This window comes from Lipotes vexillifer, unplaced genomic scaffold, assembly GCF_000442215.2.
Source record: "Lipotes vexillifer unplaced genomic scaffold, Lipotes_vexillifer_v1.1 scaffold981, whole genome shotgun sequence".
NCBI lineage: Eukaryota > Metazoa > Chordata > Mammalia > Artiodactyla > Lipotidae > Lipotes > Lipotes vexillifer.
Window position 1 is genome coordinate 618,242 of NW_006789191.1, and position 20,153 is coordinate 638,394.

The 20,153-nt window shown below is 48.7% G+C and overlaps 1 protein-coding gene across 3 annotated transcripts in view; it reads right to left on the reverse strand.

Annotated features, from left to right (window-relative positions):
- ZFAT (zinc finger and AT-hook domain containing) overlaps window positions 1-20,153 on the reverse strand; it is a 192,790-nt gene that overhangs the window by 126,099 nt on the left and 46,538 nt on the right. For all 3 annotated transcript variants that reach the window (XM_007462414.1, XM_007462415.1, XM_007462416.1), the window contains one exon: window positions 18,326-18,577. In XM_007462414.1, coding sequence (XP_007462476.1) covers window positions 18,326-18,577 — 252 coding nt within the window. The remainder of the gene's footprint in view (window positions 1-18,325; window positions 18,578-20,153) is intronic.

Here is a 20,153-nt window from a genome sequence, read left to right on the forward strand (position 1 = left end):
CCTGCATGCAGCCCAGGAGTCCTGCCGGTGCCCGCATCCCTCCCTCGGCTCACCTGCACCACGGTCTCCCACACAGAGCTTCTGCACAGTCCCCTACTCCAGCCACTCTTAACCAGGTGCCAAGGCGGCACAGAGGAGAAGCACAGCAACAGGCACGTCTGAGTCTCTCCCCGATTCCTACCCACCAGGCTGTCCTCTTCCCAAGTCTCTCCCTCCACTCTGATCTCCTACCCTGGTGTTTTGGGATATGCTCTGTGTAGCATTTGCTGCAGAATGAGGTAGCGGGGTGGGGGTGGGGGGTGTCACATCTCTGGTTTCCAGCCTCTAGAGGTAATTGGATTTAATCAGCAAGGGTCCCACTGCCAGCATCACTAGTCCTTTGGGAGTCGGGAGAGGAGAAAGTCCCAGGACCTCATAAGAACCTCCCCTGACAAGTCCTGACTCTCCGCCCACATCTCCCACCCAAACTATCCCAGGATGGGCCCCGCTCTCCAGGCTCACGGTGGAAACACCCTCTCACTCCAGACCTGACACTGCTGGAGCCCGAGACAAATTAACCCATCAGGCTCTGTGGACACACTCACTTTTATTTGTAGGACTCGTCCTGGTTGTGACTCAGAAAGGTCAAGTCAACAATGGGTCTGACTCCAGGTATGTCTCTTCCGTTTCTCTGCCTGTTTGCTAGTTATGACCCTCTCCTCAATCTGGTTAAGGATTCATGTCAAGTAGTGTTCTTCTGAAAACAGAATTTCTATTTCTAATACCAAGTTCAACAATGATTCCCTCATACTTAATAAGACATTCTCTTTGTGAGCTTTCTTCTTCCTTGTTCTCCCATTTCCAAATTTTCTCAGGGTCCATCTTCAAACAAACCATCATTTCTACACAAAAGAAAGAAATATTTACTTGTAAATTATCCCAGCACTACAGAATGTATTTGTTCTCTACCAGCCACAGTTCATTCAACATGTACTTATGGAGTGCCAGGACCTGTTCGAAGCATTTGTGATACTGCAGGGTACAAAACAGAGAGAGACCCTTGCCCTCTGGAGTTTACGTGCTGGTGAGGAAAGACAGACAACACAGTTAAAACATAATAATTAAGTAGATTACATAATATATCAGAAGGTAATTTTAAAATTTCTCATTTTACCGGAGCCTGGTGAAAGAACACAGGCATTTAGAAGATGAACAAGTCTGAATTTTTTTTTTTTTTAAGAGAACCATTCTTTAGAGGGCCCTACTATTCCATTCTACAAAGGAAAAACCATCTTTGATCAGAATCTCATAAAATCGAAATAAAAAGAATCTTATAAAATCATCTGCCCCTTTTGCAGGAATAAAACATGTCTGAATTTTTAAGCGTGTGGTCCAGTGCTCTAACAAACACATCTCACATGACCAGTTTCTACTGACGGGGAAAGTCACTGTGACAGGGCTTGTTTATTTACCTGTTGACTTTGTTTCTGGTCTGTCCCCGTAGACAGTGTAAGTGCAAGGCAGCCTGGCAGGATTGAGCCCATTTTGCTGGACACCTGCCACCGGGCCACTACCCTGAAGGGCTCCGTGAAGTGGAAAGAGATGGGTGGGACCTCACCTTGACAAAGCGGGAGAGTGAGTCCCTCATTAAACAGATTACATGTGAAGGCCTGTCCCTGCCCTCGGGGAGAGGAGCTGCCCCACCCATCAGAGAGCCCCTCCCGCCATCTTCTCCTTTGAGTCCTTGGGCCCCAGAGAAGCTGAACTGTTCCTGGGCCTGTTGCAAACACCCAGCATCACGCCTGAGTCCCTCTGACTGCAAAGCGCGGGCTCCCCGCTGCCCTCTCCTGCCTCCGATGCGCCAGGAGGACAAGTGTAGACAAAGGGCCAGAGAGGAACCAACAAACAGCGGGCCCGTGGTGAGAGGCAGTGGCCAAGTGGCAAAGCCTAGTACTGTCCTACGGGGACCAAGAGGACAGGTGGGTCTGGCTGGTCAGCCGAGAAGTGAGGTCCACGACCATTGCTCTGCTTTCTCCGAGGGGAATGGCGCTCAGCTTAAAGGCTCTTCGTGCACCATGATGCCTGGTCTTATTTCGAAGAAGCCCCACTCCTCCCCGCTCCTCTCTCTGACAGAGCCCTGGTCCACCTGTGCTGAAGGCTGGCTGAGAAAATAAAGGCCGGCACTTGCTCAGCACGTCCTCAGCTGAGTCCCCAGAAGCAGCAAGAGGCCATTTGCTCCTGATCACTGTGCGGATGAACGGCCCACCTGGGCGCCCGCCTGCCCACATGAACGCACACCGTGCAGGGACTGCACAGCTGGCAGCCCTGGTGCAGCACACGGCCGCTCCGGCCCCCGCTTCCAGGGCCAGGCATTTAAAGTCCTGTCATGCTTGGCGATGGCAGCCCAGTTCTGCTCTGCAGCCACGCTCCTTGCTACAAAGAAGCAATTCTTGGAAAGTGAAGAAAACTAGAGTTTCTGTTCTGTTCAAACTGGTAAATGTCTATCTTCCCTGCACTGAGACAGACTAAACCCTCTCGCAATGAACAAGGCTAACTGAAGGTGGATCTTCTGACACAGTCGGAGAACCCCAGCTGACACCCAGGCTCCCAGGCTGATGCCAATGGGTAATTTGGGGTAATTTACTCACTCTTGGTTCAGAGAATGCCCAGCTGACCCCCTGGGCTGACACTGAGTGCCTGGTGAGGAACGGGCAGCAAGTGGATCTCTTTCAATAAATACACCCAGCATGGAAAATGAAGACAGTGAGGGGGGCTGGGCGTGAGAGAGCACCCGGGTCCCACTCCACGTCTTCTAAGTAGTGCTTTCCAGATGAACCGCCTTCCAGATAGGCTGCTATTTTGCATGTGTTCATTACGCAATGAATGTTAAGATAGTATTTTATCTTCAAATTGTATGAAACATCTGTAATATCTTCACTGAGCTCTACAAAAGGCTCTATCCAAAAGAAAGCAGGATGTGATGTTAAGTGAGATCAAGAGTGGAAATCTGTCTGAGATGCTTAAAAGGCAGAAGAGATGGGATACCATCAACCTGCCCGCCCGGGTAGACCAGCAAGGGCACAGGAAGGAAGGTCAGTGCTAATCCCATCAGCAACACCCGGGTTTCAGACTGAAATATCTGACAGTGTCTATGCCTGTCTGGTGTTTTTCCTTTAGTCAATAATCATGAGAGGGAGGTAACCTGTACCACTATAATAGCACGACTTTATCTTCTGAGAGGCACGTTACAGTTTGCAAAGCACTTTCATGAACATTAACTAGCACCTGTAACTCTACTGCATGTGCACACTGTGCCTTTCTAATCAACCTTCTTACGTTTCACTTTTTCCTCCAAGGCTCTAATAAAATGTGCTTTTCCGGCATACGAGGTGCTTGGCTGAAGTGCCCTTGTCCAGCAAATTTCACACCGTGCTGCATCACCATCTGAATCCAATTGTGATCGCCACTGCATCAGGATGTGGTTTTCAAACATTTTTTTTTTTTTAGCAGCAGGACATTTTGAGTGAATTCTTTAAGCCATTTCAACATAAACAATCAATAAAAGGGCATGACTGCTCTGGTTAAAGTGCATAGGGTCCAAGCCAGCCCCCACTAGCTACCCCCTCCACGGCCCTCCCAGCCCTCCATCTCAGCCGCAAGTGCCTCAGCTTTAAAACAAGTAGATGAGGATGCAGGAGGGACTGTCAAACACCACTTTCACCACAGTCACTGCTCTGAGTGGCCAGCGCAGAGTCAGGGTGTGTGAGCTACACTCCAGCTCTGCCTTCGAGCTGGACCAGTCTGGAACTCTCTAAACCTAGGGTCTGAATCTGCAAAATGAGTCATTGTGAGGTTCAAGTGAGGGAAGGTCGCAGAGTCCTCTCACAGCGGGGCGGGGGCGGGGGGGAATCACACAGTCGCCCCCAGGCTGCACGCCTTTGGGGCCAGTGACTGCATGCCTGAAGATGCACATATGCAGCTCAGGGCTGGGCTGGGGTCATGGCTTCGCGGTGGTTCTGGCTGGTTTCTGCTAACAGGAGAGGCGCAGGAAGGGCCGCCTCACCCCGCCCCCTAGCCTGGAGTGCTCTGCAGAGTCACCGATGTCCTGGGAACGGTATTGTTCAATTTCGTGACATCTGTGCCTCACTGCTCTTCAACCACAGCACACTGACAGAATTCTTTACATTTCATTCCCTTTTGAAAAGACGGCGTTTAAGAAGTGACGACACTGCAACATGGAAGCGGGAGTTCCCAGGTGGGTGCACGTGCCCCTCGGTGCTGAGACTCCTACGGCAGCGCCCGGGGCCCTCACGCGGGGAGGCGTCCTGACTTCAACTGAAGGCGGGCCTGCCTAAAGAGCAGAGACCAAGCATGTGCTCCATTCTAAGGGTGATGAGCAAAGATCCAGTGTCCCCAGTGTTCTAGAAAGTTTCCACTTGCCCCTCCAGGCCCACCCTCATCTGTCTCCCGGAGGCTCCCGGAGGCTTACCTGTATGGGTCTCACAGGGGCTCCATTGCCCTCTGGCTTCCGTCACCAGCAGAAGACGGGAGGGAGGGAGAGGAGTAGGGGGGGGATATTCTCCAGGCCCCCCTCCCTGCAAAGGCTGCAGCTCTCCCTGCAGCTCTCTCCTGCCTCTACACCTCGGGTGACAACAACTCCCCACTGTCCCCAGCCTCTCCCAGGACCAACACCTGCCCACTCTTTACAAATAATCCCTTTAGTAAACTCTCAAGTCACCACGTGCTTGCTGCCAGCTCCACGGGGCGACGCTTTCAGTCATCTCTACATGACCCCTCTTTCCGGCCCCCAAATCTCATCTTCACCCCAGCCATGTCAAGCGCCCCCGACTGACACGGCTCCTGCTCAGGCCAGCGCAAGGCACATTCCCAAGACCAAAGGACTCTTACCCCAGCTTCGTCTCGTTGACTCTCCCGGCGTCACTGACCATCACTGATCCCATCCCTCTCCCGCTTTAAGGCAGCCTCTTCCTGCTTTTCTCTCCCTCTGGATGCTCGGCGCCAGGGTCCTCAGGAAGCCACGCTGCTGTTTGCTTCGGATCCATCCCAACCCCTGCTGACCACCCACCTGTGCCCTCACCCACGAAGGGGCCTCCTGCCGGTCCCACACCCAGGTGGATGACACCCCCATGGACACCCAGAGTCCACCAAACTCAGCGTGTGACCAGAACAAACTCATCCTCTCTCCTCCAAACCTGCTTCTCCCTTGGGTTCTCCGGATTGGCAGGGGCCACCCTCCACCCCAGCACCCGAGCCAAAACCTAGGCCCCCTCCCTCCCACAACTTCCTGCTTCCTGTCCACACCAACCTGTGCCCAGGGCCTGGGAATCACACTTCCTCAGCAGCTCTAGAGTACACCCCCTTCTTTGACGCCCACTGCCACTGCTGAAACCAGATACTGCAGACCCTCCACCAGGCCCTGCGCCAGCCTCCTACACAGTCTCCCCACAAGCACATGCGGCCAGCAGCCTCCTCTGGGCCTTACGGGATGCTACTCCCTCTGCCAGGCTGCATTCCACATGCCTCCCCCGTCCTCTGCCTCCTCTCACCTCCAGCCCCACCCACCCTTCAGAACACCAGGCCCATGTGGACATCAAAGCTCTGCCCAAGCCCTTCCTGACCTGCCCTGCTCTCCCAGGCTGCCTCTGAAGTCCCGTCACTGAGCTCCCTTAAGATCCCATGTGGTCTCTGCGGGCGCTCATCACACTTACCCCAAAGTGTCAGTGTCATCTGTTTGCCCCGCCCACCAAACTCTGAACAACTTTACTATACAAACTTCCGTTCATTTGACATCACATAGCCCAGCAACCACTGCACGCCTGGTATACAAACAGTAGGTGCTCAATCGGTGCTTCCGATGAATTAATGAAAGATCTACAGCAGGGGTTCAAAAATATTCCCACTTTTCTCAGCTCCTAACCATACACACACATGCACACACACACACACACTCCTTTAACTCTGACGAGCTTCTCTGACTTCACCAAGAAAAACGAAGCTCATTTGATACAAAAGCTCTCAACTAGGTTCCCTTTATCTCAAAGTCTCCCTGCTCTTTGCTCACCATGCCCTCCTGTCCTAGAGGAGTTCCTTTGGGAGGGATACTGCTCCATTTTCCAACTCCCCACTCTTAGCAGTGGGATCTGTGTCTGTGTTTACCCTCTAACTCCCCAAGGGACTTTGCAGAGTCCCTGACATGGAATAACATGCAAGCAAGGCAAGCTGATTTAGGAAAGGGCAGATGAAGAGTTAACCGTATGAGCAATCACACATTTGTAGAAATTAGTTCATACACACTCATTTATAATCAACACAGCACTAATATTCTAAAGTACCTATTCCAAATTGCCCAAGAACTAATTGAATCTCAGAACACCCCAGAGAGTCAAGTGTTATCAGCCACATTAATAAAAAGCCCAGAACCATTGTCAGAACAGCAGCCTGATATGGGATTATATTCTGGGGCTCTGCCACTGATTCATGCCACACTGCTAATGCAGCAGTTTAAGAAACTTATTAACCCAAGATAATTCTATTGAACCTGCTGACTATGCATCACTCTCACCTTCCCACTTCCCCTCAGGCTTTCTCAAGTCTTCCTGTCTCTCTTGCTCCGAGGGGAGGACAGGCGAGCACCTGCTCCAAGCACAGCATTCCCACAGACAGGAAACTATGAGCGTAAGCACATGCAGAGCATGAGGCCATCAGCCTCCTTGTGACTCTGTCCTCGTTGCACACTCACCACAGTGAACTAGCCAGCATTCCTCAAGCACGCCCCCAGCCCTGCACCTGCAGGCTTTCGCAGCAGCCATCCTGATGGAAATGCCTAGCCCATCCCCTCCCCCGCCCCCTATGTCAGCCTTAGACATGGAGTTCAGGGCCCCTCTCTCCAGGGAGCCCTCCAGGATACACCCACGGGGGCACGGTCCTGCCCTGCCCCCTCTGCATTGGGCCGGCCCCTCCATTGTACTGTATCCATTCACCCCTTGGTCCTCCTCCCCAGGCTCAGCTGCTCAAGGGAAGAGACTCATCTTACTCGCTTTGATCTCCAAAGCCTGGCTTAGTGCCCAGCAGCAAGCTCAGGAAGGAGGGGAAAAAAGAGAAGAGGATGGGCCGCCGCAGGGATCTCACTCAGCCCTTGGCTTCAGACAGCTCCTCAGCAGCTGGGAAGCACCAGGCACAGCAGTAAGTCCGGCTTTAAAGGCCGCTGGGCCACGGGCCACAGGCCATTCATTGCAGCACTTCTCAGTACTCGGGTTAATGGTGAGAGACAGACTCCTTTTCAAAATGGGGGTGGGGTGGGGTGGGGAAACAAGTAGCTGCTACTTGTCTGAAGAGCCATCACTTGGGGGAAAGGCCCCCTGTGTCACAGGCTCCATCCCTCCCATCACGTTCCTCGAGTAGGCAGCCCCCTGAACTGCAGACAGCACAACGCAAAGGGGCTGCAGCACAAGAGGCCAGCCTCCAAGATGCTGGACAAGATAGTCCTCCTTCCAAAGTCCTGACATAAAGCCCTGCTTGGGTGGGATTTAGTTACTTCCCCTTCTCCCCTGGCCCCTGCCCCGCACCGTGAAAAACGGCACTGGGTGCCCTCTGATTACCTGAGAGTCACAGCAGGTCTGTAGTAGAGAGCACAGGACCAGCTCTACGTCTGACTTATGTCACGTGTCTCACATTGGGACACTTAGTCACCAAAGGGACTGGAGGTTTAATTCAGGTGACTCTGGGCCAGGGCAAGGTGGAGAATCAGAGGACCAGCATTCGAAGACGGCTGGATCCACGTGACAGAAGCTGGAGCTCGGAAGTCGAAGGGACCAGGATTCACGTAATTACTAGCTGGCGTCGGGCAGCTTCCTTTGTCTAGCAGAGCCTGTATCTTCATCTAAGCGATGAGCCGGCAGCCCTACCTCAGCACCCAGCAGGAGGATGAGAACAGATGCTCAGCACCCTGACAGCAGCTGGCACAGACGGGCACACGGTAAGAGGAGGCACCATCACCCCTGCGGGGCCCAGCTGGGGCCCACAAGCATCACGCTCCCACTGACCTGGGTCTAGGATTCTGTGGACCTACAGGAAGCTCTGGACCAGTTCGCCTCTGGAATTATGGAAGCATGTAAACAAACATCTGCCAAACTTAGCAGCCTGAGCCGTACCCACAGTTTGCTCACCCAGGACCCGTCTCTGGGGCCTGTCAGGGCTCAAGGCTGCAGATCTCACACTCTCTTCCTTCCATGAACAACTCTGACAATGGATCCCATTCTCATTTATCTGAGTTTTATTCCAAGTGTCAGGAGCTACTGGAGAGAGAAAGGTCACGTGCAAGTGTTTTCCTTCAGCGGACGTTTACAGGGCTGCCTGCACCAGGGCACCATGCCGGCCTCAAGAATGAGAAACAGCTAGGGAGCTGGCTTAGAAGGTTGAGGGCAGCTTTCCAAGAAGAAAAAGCTGCCTGCGCAAAAGAGCCCATGGGGCACGTGGGGCAGAAAGCAGGCAGAGGTGAGGCCCCTCCACGCAGCGGGGGAGGCCACAGGAGGACTCTCAGCAACAAGGTGACGTGTCACCTTAGCACGTGACATCCTTCTGTGAAGGGCGAGCTTAGGGGGAGCAGGTCTAGAAGTGGAGCAGCCGGTCTGCTAGGCAAAGAGTCCACATGAGAGATGAGAAGGCCAGACCCGGGGCAGGGAGGACACCCGGAGAGGAGACCGACCGAGGGCTCCAGAATCGTGGGGAGGGAGTCGGCAGGCTGACGGTTGCCGGCAGGCTGGAAGTGAGCCAGAGGAGGATACAAGGATGACTCCAGACTCTAGCTCAGATGACTCCATAGCACCAGCAAAGGAGAGGTAACTTTCACAGGCAACCCTCAAATACAGGTGAAAAGAATGACAGTGGAAACCTGAAATGTGAACAGCTGAGTGGAAGCCAGTACAATGGCCAGTCAGCAACAGGAACCTGGGACCTCTCCCACGTCATGTGACCCACTCCGCACAGAAACGCAAATAGAAGTGATGAAACATGCTGAGTTTCCCCCCATTAGACACGGCACAGTCCTAGTTTCTGCTCTCTGAAGATTCATGCTTTCACTCACAAGACACTTACCGAGCACTGGCTGCGGACAAGTGTAGTTTCTCAGAGGGCAAAGGGAAGCAGGGCATATGCCAAGCCAAATGAACAACACATGAGAGACCAAGAGAGCACAGGACACTGTGGCCTCTGCGTGTTCATTACAGAGTTGTAGGGGGGCACCATGCGACGGGGTAAGAAATCAGGGTACAGGGCGGCAGCTGCCAGGTCACACATAAACAACCTAGAAGGTTCCTGAGGAGCTTGGACTGTCTCTGAGCGGCGGTGGGCATCAGGGCAGGCTGCCTTCAGGGAAGGGTGACCGGTTTGCATTTCAGAAAGACGTGGCTCTAATGGCAAAGGAGAGGCGTGGTTTCCAGAGCAGAAGGTACATAGCCAGGGGATGCCGAGGACAATCCACTGAGATCTGGGAAGAAAGTAGTAGAATTCCTCTTTACTTTTCTTACCTCTTCCTTTTGAAATGTATATCTTACGTATGTTTCATAATGCCTACAACACACGCACACGGCAGTGTATGTATTTGAGCCACCACGCCTGAGTTCCCATCCCAGGTCCACCGCTTCCTACCGTGTCACACTGAACAGCATGCTTGCCTCAGTTTCCTAGTTTGTGAAATGAGGATAAAAACAGTAACCATCTGGTAGGATTTTTGTGAAGAGAAAATAAATTAATACTTGCAAGACACTCAGAATAGACCCACATTAAGAACTCCATCGATACTTACTAAATTTTTTTAAATTATTTTTATTTTTTTTAAAGTTTTGGCCACACCACATGGCATGTGGGATCTTAGCTGCCTGACCAGGGATTGAACCCACACCCCCTGCAGTGGAAGCAGAGTCTTAACCACTGGACCGCCAGGGAAGTCCTGATTATTAAATTTTTTAAAATGCAACTTATTAGTAAATAAGTAAAGATTCATTGGGGATATATTTGCAGATCACTGATGCACATCAAGCATGGATCAGAGAGGGAGGGCAGACCAGACTTGTTACAAGAGTCCATGTAGGAGATGACGGAGCCTGACCCACAAGAATGGCAGCAGAGTTGCAGAGAAGAATCAGAGGAATATTTAGCAGGAAAAGTCAGCTGTGACTACGGCAAGTGGCCGGATGTGACGGGTGAAGAAGAGGTTTCTGGATGAGACACGCGGATGGGGTGGCCAGTCACCAGGACGGAAGATCAGGGGAACATTTATAAGGAGCCTGTGGGACCCCAGACTGAGACACAGGCCTTGAGCTCAGGACATGGTTGGGGCAAGGAGGACATCTGCAGATCCCCAGACCACAGCTGTGGGCAAATCCATGGGAATGGTAGGAGCCATGCAGTTGCCACTAGTGACAGCCACCAAACCTTTCCAGTCCTCCCCCACCCTGGGCCCTTGACATTGGGGGAGATCAATTCTGGCTAATGAACTGCAGGGGCAGGAATGACAGAGGTCACTTCTGGGCTGACATGAAACCCTCAGGCTCTCCCCGCCTCCTGCCCGGTGACCAGCTGTGCTCGGGATGCTGACTGCTCTCTCTGCCTGGGTCCCTGGGTGAGCAGAGCCTCCTGAGAATCTGCCGCAGAACAAGAAGGAAAGCTTGGTTCTGTGCGGCCACCGCGATGGGGGAGACTGGTTGTAAGGGCGTACCCTGGCCCACACCAACAGAACCCGCGACAGTTAAGGGCTAAACAGACGGGCCCAAGCTCACGAAGCAGGTGGGGCAGGAGGAAAGTGGGATTGGGGGGGGTCCCTGAAAGGTGATACTAACTGTCCCGAAGTCCCACATTTCCAAGCATGCTGAGGACCATGTATGCTTGGAGGCCACTGCACTTTGCATTCCCCTCATTAGCCCAGAGATAAAGGGTTCACAAGGCAGCGAGAGAAAACAGACTGCACCATTCTATATCTTTCCACAGAGAAAAGTGTTCTGCTCAGAGACTGACACTGCTCCACCTTTCCACCTGCAAATTTTCAAACCCGACTCACTCAAAACAGTTTTCAATCACAGAAGCTACTTATCAAGTCAGCTGTTTTGCTAACATAAATATAGTAGAAGACACTTGAAATATTGCTGTAAAAAATCCTCATGAAGATTATAGGTGCATCTTAAAGAAGATCTTAAAATAAATGCCTTGGGGACTTCGCTGGTGGCACAGTGGTTAAGAATCCACCTGCCAATGCAGGGGACACGGGTTCGAGCCCTGGTCCAGGAAGATCCCACATGCCATGGAGCAATTAAGCCCGCGAGCCACAACTACTGAAGCCCATGCGCCTAGAGCCCGTGCTCCGCCACAAGAGAAGCCACCGCAATGAGAAGCCCGCGCACCGCGATGAAGAGTAGCCCCCGCTCGCCGCAACTAGAGAAAGCCCACGTGCAGCAACGACGACCCAATGCAGCCAAAAATAAATAAACAAATTTATTTTAAAAAATTAATTTAAAAATAAATTAAAAATGCCTTGTCTTCTTTAAGGAGGATTTAACAAGAATAAGAGCAAATTTTTGCAGCTCTCCTAGCATAAAATGACCCCGGAAATAAGAAGCTTAGAAAGGTTCAGAAGTCACTTTTATAAACTTGACATATTGATTTCTGTAGAGGCTGCAAAATGTTTTTCAAAAACACCAGCTGTTCCACATAATGTCATTGGGGAAAAAAATCTCTTTTCCTGGTTTCTTTTATTATTCAAATTCAGAATAAAATAAATAAATGTTGAATATATATCAAAATATTATTTTAGGGGGCTTCCCTGGTGGCGCAGTGGTTGGGAGTCCGCCTGACGATGCAGGGGACACGTGTTGGTGCCCTGGTCCGGGAAGATCCCACATGCCGCGGAGCGGCTGGGCCCGTGAACCACGGCCGCTGAGCCTGCGCGTCCAGAGCCTGTGCTCCTCAATGGGAGAGGCCACAATAGTGAGAGGCCCGCGTACCGCAAATAAATAAATAAATAAATAATGAATAAAGTAAGTAAGTAAATAAATAAATGTTTAATATATATCAAAAATATTATTTTAGGGGGCTTCCCTGGTGGCGCAGTGGTTGGGAGTCCGCCTGCCGATGCAGGGGACGCGGGACAGAAACCAAGACCCAACACAGCCAATCAATCAATCAATCAATCAATAGAAATGCTGTAGAATTACTAAAAAAAAAAAAATCATGATGAGTAATAGGGAAGAAAATTGGACTTTACTCCCTTACGCAAAAAAACAGAATCAAAATATTTTAAACCAATTTTAGCAAAAAAAAAAAAAAAAAGTATTATTTTAACTTGCCATGGTTCAGTGTAAGGAAAAAGCTTATTTTGTTTTCTTCTAATTGTTTTAACGAGCAAAAGAGTCAAGGTCAATTCTTTAAAATGTCACTAAACTGCTCTTTACAGAGCATGAATTAAAACAATTATGCAAGAATTTTCCAAATTGTAATATTGTGCTTGGCAAACTAAGGAACGCGGAGCAATCATCCCAGCGATGTCAGCCACGAGGCAGCTGGGCGTAAGGTCATTTCTGCATATTTCAGAAACTTCAGCAGAGGCCAGAAAGGGAAAAACACCCAGGGCTTCTACATTTCCATTTGGTATCTGTTAAATTAAAGCGCACTTAGGTCATTCAAATCAATGGACTATGAGGCCATTTTCTATACAGCTTAGCACTGGAGGAAGCTGATAATCATATTAGAAAGGACTGTGCCTGTCTGCCACTGCTGAAGAGATTGCCTAATTAATTACAGAATAGGAAATAAACATCAGGACCATACAGGATGGAACTTCATTTCCCATGAGGTTAGAGAAAAAGCTGAGAGAGGTATACTGAAATGAACAAAATCAACATCCATGAAGTAGAAATGAGACTGGTTTTAAGACACAAAGGTGGTAGAGCTGGGCCAGCCACAGGGTAGGAGTGGGGACACATGGGATGGTACCCAGCCCTACGCCCGAGGAGCTGTGTGACTCTGGATAATCGTCACTTCTGGACCTCAACTTCCTCAATTATAAAATTATGAAATTGGTTTGAAAAGGGGGTTTTCCGAGCCAATCCTAGAAGGTCACATATTGTGTGATTCAGTTGGTGTAACATTCTCGAAATGACAAAATCACAGGGTTGGCGATCAGTGGTTGCAGTGTGACTATAAAGTGGGAATACAAGGGAGACGTCTGTGGTGACGAACAGTCCTGTCTCCCGACTGCCGCGGTGGCTACACAAACCTACACGTGTGATGAAGGATGAACGACGCACACAGTATCTCGCTGTCAAGGTCCTGAACTTGACATTGTGCTGTAGTTATGTAAGACATCACCACTGCAGGGAAGAGGGTAAAGGGTACGTGAGACCCTTCTGTACCATCTTTGCAACTTCCTATTATTCCAATAATTGTTTCAAAATATGAAGATTTATTTTTTAAAGCGTTTCTTAGACTTGGAAGCAGACCCTTATTACTTTCTCAAATTGTACTTATGAAGATCATTCCTTTGCCCATAGTTATTGATCAAATATATATAACTGTCTTACTTCACAACTTTCACAGAAATACAATTTCCAGAAGGATCAAAGATATAGATAAAAAATGAAACCATACAAATAAAAGAGGAATATATAGAAGGTTGTTTATTATTTTGGGGTATAGGTAGGTGTTCTAAGCTATGATAAAAAGGGCAAGAAATTTAAAAGAAATATTTGACAGTAGTGACAATGCTGATATTTAAAACTACAGTAAAATGCAAAAGACAAAGAAAGCAATTCTACAAATGAAATTAAAAGAAAAATGATAAAATTGGAAAATATTTTCAGAATATATGGTGATCTAAAAGTGTAACAAGTAAAGGGCGTGAGCGAGGAATGCCCTAAATTACACACAAAACAAAAACCCCTAATAAGTGCAATGAGAGAGCCCACGAGTGACCAAATAGAGGCAAATTAAAATAATTAAAGAAAATTGTTCGCACTAGAGATTAACAGGATAAGACTGACACAACCCAGGATAAAGAGGGTAAAGGTGGATATGAGGACACAGTCAACGTCGGAAAAATAACAGACAGACAGTCTACCAGGCAGCTTGACAACATGCGTATGTGTCAAAATGTAAAAGATGCCCTATTTTTTTTTTTTTTTTTTTTTTTTTTGCGGTACGCGGGCCTCTCACTGTTGTGGCCTCTCCCGTTGCGGAGCACAGGCTCCGGACGCGCAGGCTCAGCGGCCATGGCTCACGGGCCCAGCCGCTCCGCGGCACGTGGGATCTTCTCAGACCGGGCCACGAACCCGCGTCTCCTGCATCGGCAGGCGGACTCTCAACCACTGCGCCACCAGGGAAGCCCAAGATGCCCTATTTTTTGTTTGTTTGTTTTGTTCAAATAGTTTTATTGTTATCTTATCAACTAAAGTTGTCATATAATTTATTCAGATAAAACTCACATAACATAAAATTAACCATTTTAGAGTGAACAATCCAGGGACATTTAGAACATTCATAATGTTGTGCAACCACCACCTTTATCTAGTTCCAAAACTTTTCTATCATTCAAAATAAAACCTGTACCCATTGAGCAGTTTGTCCCCATTCTCCCCTCTCCTCCAGCCCCTGGTAACCACCAACAGTCTTCTGTCTCTATGGATTTATCTCTTCTGAATACTACATACACATGGAATCATAAAATATGTGACCTAAAAGATGTCCTATTAACCCGAGAATTACATTACTAGGTATTTACCTAAGATAATAAAGACACAAGTACAAATATAGTAATAAAATAAAAATGCATGCTCAATTGTACACCCCGGTAGTTTTCTGTTTGTTTGTTTTTAATCAGGGAGAAAAATTTAAAACAACATTCAGTGTCAATCAACTGGAGACCAATGAAGGAAAACTTATGGCCCATGCACACAATGAAATGCTGCGTGGCCTTTACAAATGACAAAAATCTACATTTACTGACTGTTTTCAGTCAGAAAGCAGAGCATCGCAATCAAAAGCACAGAGCCTGCAGCCAGAATATGTGCATTCAGAGTCCAGCTCCATCCCTTACGGGCTGTGTGATGTTAGCAAACTCCTGAACTTCTCTGTGCCTCAGTTTCCTGGTCTATAAAATGGGAATGATAATAGTGCTTATGATGTTGCCATGATAATGAAATGAGCTATTGATAATAGTTGTAAAATACTGAGAACAGTATCTGCAACATAGAATGTGCTACAAAACAGCTTGTTAAAGAAAAAACTGACATGAAAAATTTATCTGCTCCATTACTGAGTGAAAAAAGATCACAGAACATTATATATGACCTCATTTCTGAAAAATGTATATGAACATACATAGAAATGAGAAAGATCTTTCTTCACTTTTTTTACACAGTGTAATAGGCCTTATACCTAGGCAGTGAAATTTTGGATTATTTTTACTTTCTTCTTAGTATTTTTTATATCATTCCAGGTATTAAAAAAGAAAACAAATAATAATAATATCCAATTGGTACTCTTGGATACTTTTGGAATCTAAATTGGTGTGAGCTTTCTAGGGGGCAATTTGGCTATGTGTAATACACTTTCTGGCCCAGTAGTTCTACTTTTAGGAATTTATCCTACAAAAATAACAAATAATAATCCACACATACACATACATACACATACACAAATGCATACATATACATAAGGGAATGTTTATTAGAGTAATATTTATAACAGCAAAAGATATGGAAATAACCTAAATTTCACTAAATGTACCATGGTTGGCATGAACAACAGAATACTATATGGCGTGGAAAAGTGACGCCGCAGAGCTCCATGAAAGATCCTTTCAGTGAGGGCCGTGAATACCCAGGTGAAGAGTTTGCACTTTCCTGTGAAGGGGAGACACTGCAGAAGTGTGTTTTGGGAAGAAACCCCCGAGGGCAGCACAGCCTGGGGGAACATCCACGGACTGGGCTGAACTTCTCACATGCCCTCCAAGTTAGATCTAGGCCTAAGGCCCGGAGGAATAAACAGCCAGAATGTTCGGTGTTGCCAAAGAGGGATATCCCTGATTTCTAACCACAACTGTGCAGAAAGCCCAGGAGTCTCTCAGAGGGGGACTGACAGGACAAGCCAGCCGTGTGAAGGCACAAAACCAAAACAGACTCTCAACGAGACAGCCCTGAATGAGCAGAGGACTCGGGCCAGTACACGCAGAGCTGCCCTGATGGCTAGATCTGGCCCCTCTGGTTAAAACGAGACAACCATTGAGTATTTGTGCGAGTAAAAGGGGGGGGCGGGGGGGTGCGTGTGTGTGCGTGTGTGACACACTCAGAGGGCAGGGGACATGGGTGGAGAGAGGAGGGGAGCAACTGCATGACCAGGGCCGGAGGGAACGAATCCCCTGGAGATGAGCGCCTCAGGTGCAGGGCCGTGGCCTCCTAACCCTTCCGCCATCAGCCACCTTATTGCTAAAACTCTGTGTATTTGCTGAAAGGACATTAGGCACTGAAGCAAGATGCTGCTTCCTCCGAAACCACTGTGCTCCTGCCCCATCTCTCACACGGTGAGTACTCACGCTCTATCTTGGGACGGCTGCCAGCCCGCTGCCTTACCTTGTTTGAATCCGTGTCCAGTATTTGCATCAGCCCCTGCAGCCTAGTAAGAGTTCAGGTGGTCACCTTGAGAGCAGTTCTTTAAAGGAAAGAACAACATTTTGTGTTGTCTACAACTTGCAACAGGTGCTGGCAATGAGCCTTGGCCACCTACCTAGATGTTTGATAAATATGAGGTGATGTCTTACCTCAATAATTCACCCAATCTGTGCTAGGATTTTACACACCAAGGGTCTTGCTCCACTGTTGGGAGGCGTTTCTAGGACTTAAGAATTGGGGTTCAGAGTCAGACAGTCTGGGTTCAAAGGCCAAGATCCCTTTCTAGCTAAAGAACCCTGGACAAATTGCTTAATGTCTTAGTGTCTGAATGCTCTTATCTATAAAACAGGAAGGCCAGCAATAGCACTGTGTCCATATGGCTATGAGTAACAGTAACAGCTAACATTTATGGGGTGTTTTTTTTTTAACTTTTTATTTTATATTGGAGTACAGCCGATTAACAATGTTGTGACAGTTTCATGTTCACAGCAAAGCGACTCAACCACACATATATCCTTTCTCCCCCGAACTCCCCTCCCATCCAGGCTGCCACGTAACATTGAGCAGAGTTCCCTGTGCTACACAGTAGGTCCTTGCTGGTTATCCATTTTAAGTATAGCAGTGTGCACATGTCAGTCTTACGGGGTGCTTTTGAAATGGCAAGTACCGTTCTAAGCACTGTACAAAGTCCTGTCTCATTGAATCCTCAGAGTAATCATATTAGCTACTGCTGTTTTTATTCCCATTTTACAGATGAGGAAAATAAAGCAGAATGAAATTAGTAAGTACTAGAGCTAGGATTCAAACCCAGGCAGCCATAGTCCAAAGCCCAAATCCGTAACCAGAACTGCATGCTTAGCGTGGTATAAAACACAGTAAGAACTTCCTAAATTCTCAGACGCGGTTTGAAAACTTCAAAAATGGTGCAAGAATCAAACAATAACAGCAGCACGACAGCAGAGGCCCTCAGCTCTCCGGTGCAATCTTGCCGTTTCAGTCCTCCTAGAAAGTCTTCTAGGAGATGTTCCCCACTCACACTCACATGTCCTTCGGCCTCTTTTAGAAGTTACTTCAGAGCTGAAGCCTTGCTAAGTACTTACCTGGAGGAAGCACCTGGTATTCTTTACTTTCTTCAAGAATACCTGCCACAATCTAGGCCATCAAGGTCACTGACAGGGGCCTCGAGCATCCCAGTGTCTGCTCTTCTGTTCACATGGTCCCACTCATCCACTGAGACACCCTCCCTCCTTTACTCCAAATGCCACCCAAACTGCGACACCAGGCTCAGTCCGGAATTCCCATCAGAACACTTTCTCAACTCCTATTATCCTGTAACACTTTGCACTTTAAAAGCCCATCGTCTTACCCTGAACATAAGCTCGAGAGCACAGAGACTGCCTGACCCTCTCTGCAACCCCCCGCAAGCGTCTACTCAAGTACCCCTGTGACCGGCGCTCTGTGGGCATCAGCTACCAGATGATACACTCAATTCCAAGATGATGTACAATAACAGTCAGTAATCACTGCAAAAATGAGCACTTTCCAGATAGGTGGGACATGTACAAATATGTGCGATTTCCAAGTAACAAGTGAACCAGTAAAAACGGATGTGAGTAGTTACATCCATGTGAGTTATCAGAAAGCGACGCGGTCGGCCCTCGGGCAGCACTTACCGGCCTCTCCCTCCTCCTCGCCCAGGTTCAGCACGATGATGCAGATATGCTTCCTCAGCTGCCGTGGGTTGGAGAACTTCCGGCAGCACTTGCTGCACTCCAGGCTGCTGGGAGTCAGGCTGCCCCCTCCCTCGGGGGCCCGCGGGCTGTCCCCGCTGGGAATAACGTTGTCTTCCGCCAGCTCCTCCTCGGGGCTGGCCTTCTTCGTGGACCCCTTCGGCCTGCCTCTCTTCCTCTTCATGACCGAAAACTCTATGAAGGAAGCAAGAGGGCACCATGGAGTCACAGGAGGTGACAGTGCAGGGCATGCACTCCATTTCCAAGTGTGGAAATATGTTTGGTTCCACGTTTTATTTAAAAAGGAAAGTCTGAAGCAGTTCCAGAAATGAACAGCTGCAAACAATCTTTAGTGCTAATATCTCTGCACCTCCATGCTATTTATTGTATAATCAATTTTGTAATCATGTGACTTAAGAATATCACTTAAGGGCTTCCCTGGTGGCGCAGTGGTTGAGAATCTGCCTGCCAACGCGGGGGACACGGGTTCGAGCCCTGGTGTGGGAGGATCCCACATGCCGCGGAGCAACTGGGCCTGTGAGCCACAGCTACTGAGCCTGCGCGTCTGGAGCCTGTGCTCCGCAACAAGAGAGGCCGCGACAGTGAGAGGCCCGCGCACCGCGATGAAGAGTGGCCCCCGCTCGCTGCAACTGGAGAAAGTCCTCGCACAGAAACGAAGACCCAACACAGCCAAAATTAATTAATTAAAAAATAAAAAAGAATATATCACTTTATCAGAACCTTTGCATGTGCTTCTTCTGTAAGGTGGGGAGGATGTTTCTGTTTCTGTTTTTGTTTTGGCCGAGCAGCCTGTGGGATCTTAGCTCCCCAACCAGGGATCAAACCTATGCCCCCTGCAGTGGAAGTGTGGAGTCCTAACCACTGGACCGCCAGGGAATTCCCAAGGAGGATTTTAAGTTGTGACCATCAGCCGCCAGTTCACAAACCAGGCTCCTTATGACCCACCATTTCCACTGAAATCCAGTTCTCAGAAACTTGCTAAGGACTTCTTTGCAAAGCGTTCTCAAAGGCTGCTTGGCTTTTCATGCTCTTAATGAGTTACACAACTATTCAGACTATTTCAAGGCATCAATAATTATTAAATGCAAATTGTTCTGATGAAAAAGAGAAAAAATAATTACAATCTAAAGCCACCAATTATAGAACTAAAGACAATAATTTTCAAGTTTCCTAGAAACCAAATGATTTAAGTGTCATGATCAGAGCTGCTTCAGAGTAAGTTTCAGATCATTTTTCATCTTGTATTTCTTCTTAATTAGCATTCATTGTTAAGGCACTTGTCTCCAAGGGAAGGTGGGAATTAAGATGGGTGAGTGGGGTCAGGGGGCATCGTGCTGTTGTGTGAAGGTGGAGTGGTGTGTCTTAGGTGATGTGACTTGAGGGGTACCCAGAGGAGGCCAAGCAGGGGGCCAGCACAGCCTGGCCGCCGTGCCATCTTTGGAGAGCCACCTGTCTGGCTAAGGCATGGCATGTCAGCAGCCCTCTTTGCATCTGAACATCAGGGCAGAGGAAGGGTCCTAGGTTCTAGCACCATCCTGAGGGAATGTCATCTGCGGAATTATGATACGTTCGAGGTCCCTCCTGCTCTCCCCAATGCTACGGTTCTGCCCAGGAAACGTCAGCCACAGTGCCCACTGCTACCACCGTGAGGACCCCTTAAGTGGGTCACTTGTGCTCCCAAATCAGACAGGAAAGCCATGGGGCGGGAGAGGAGGGCAGGAAGGTTGCGGAGCAAAGTCTGCAGGGAAAG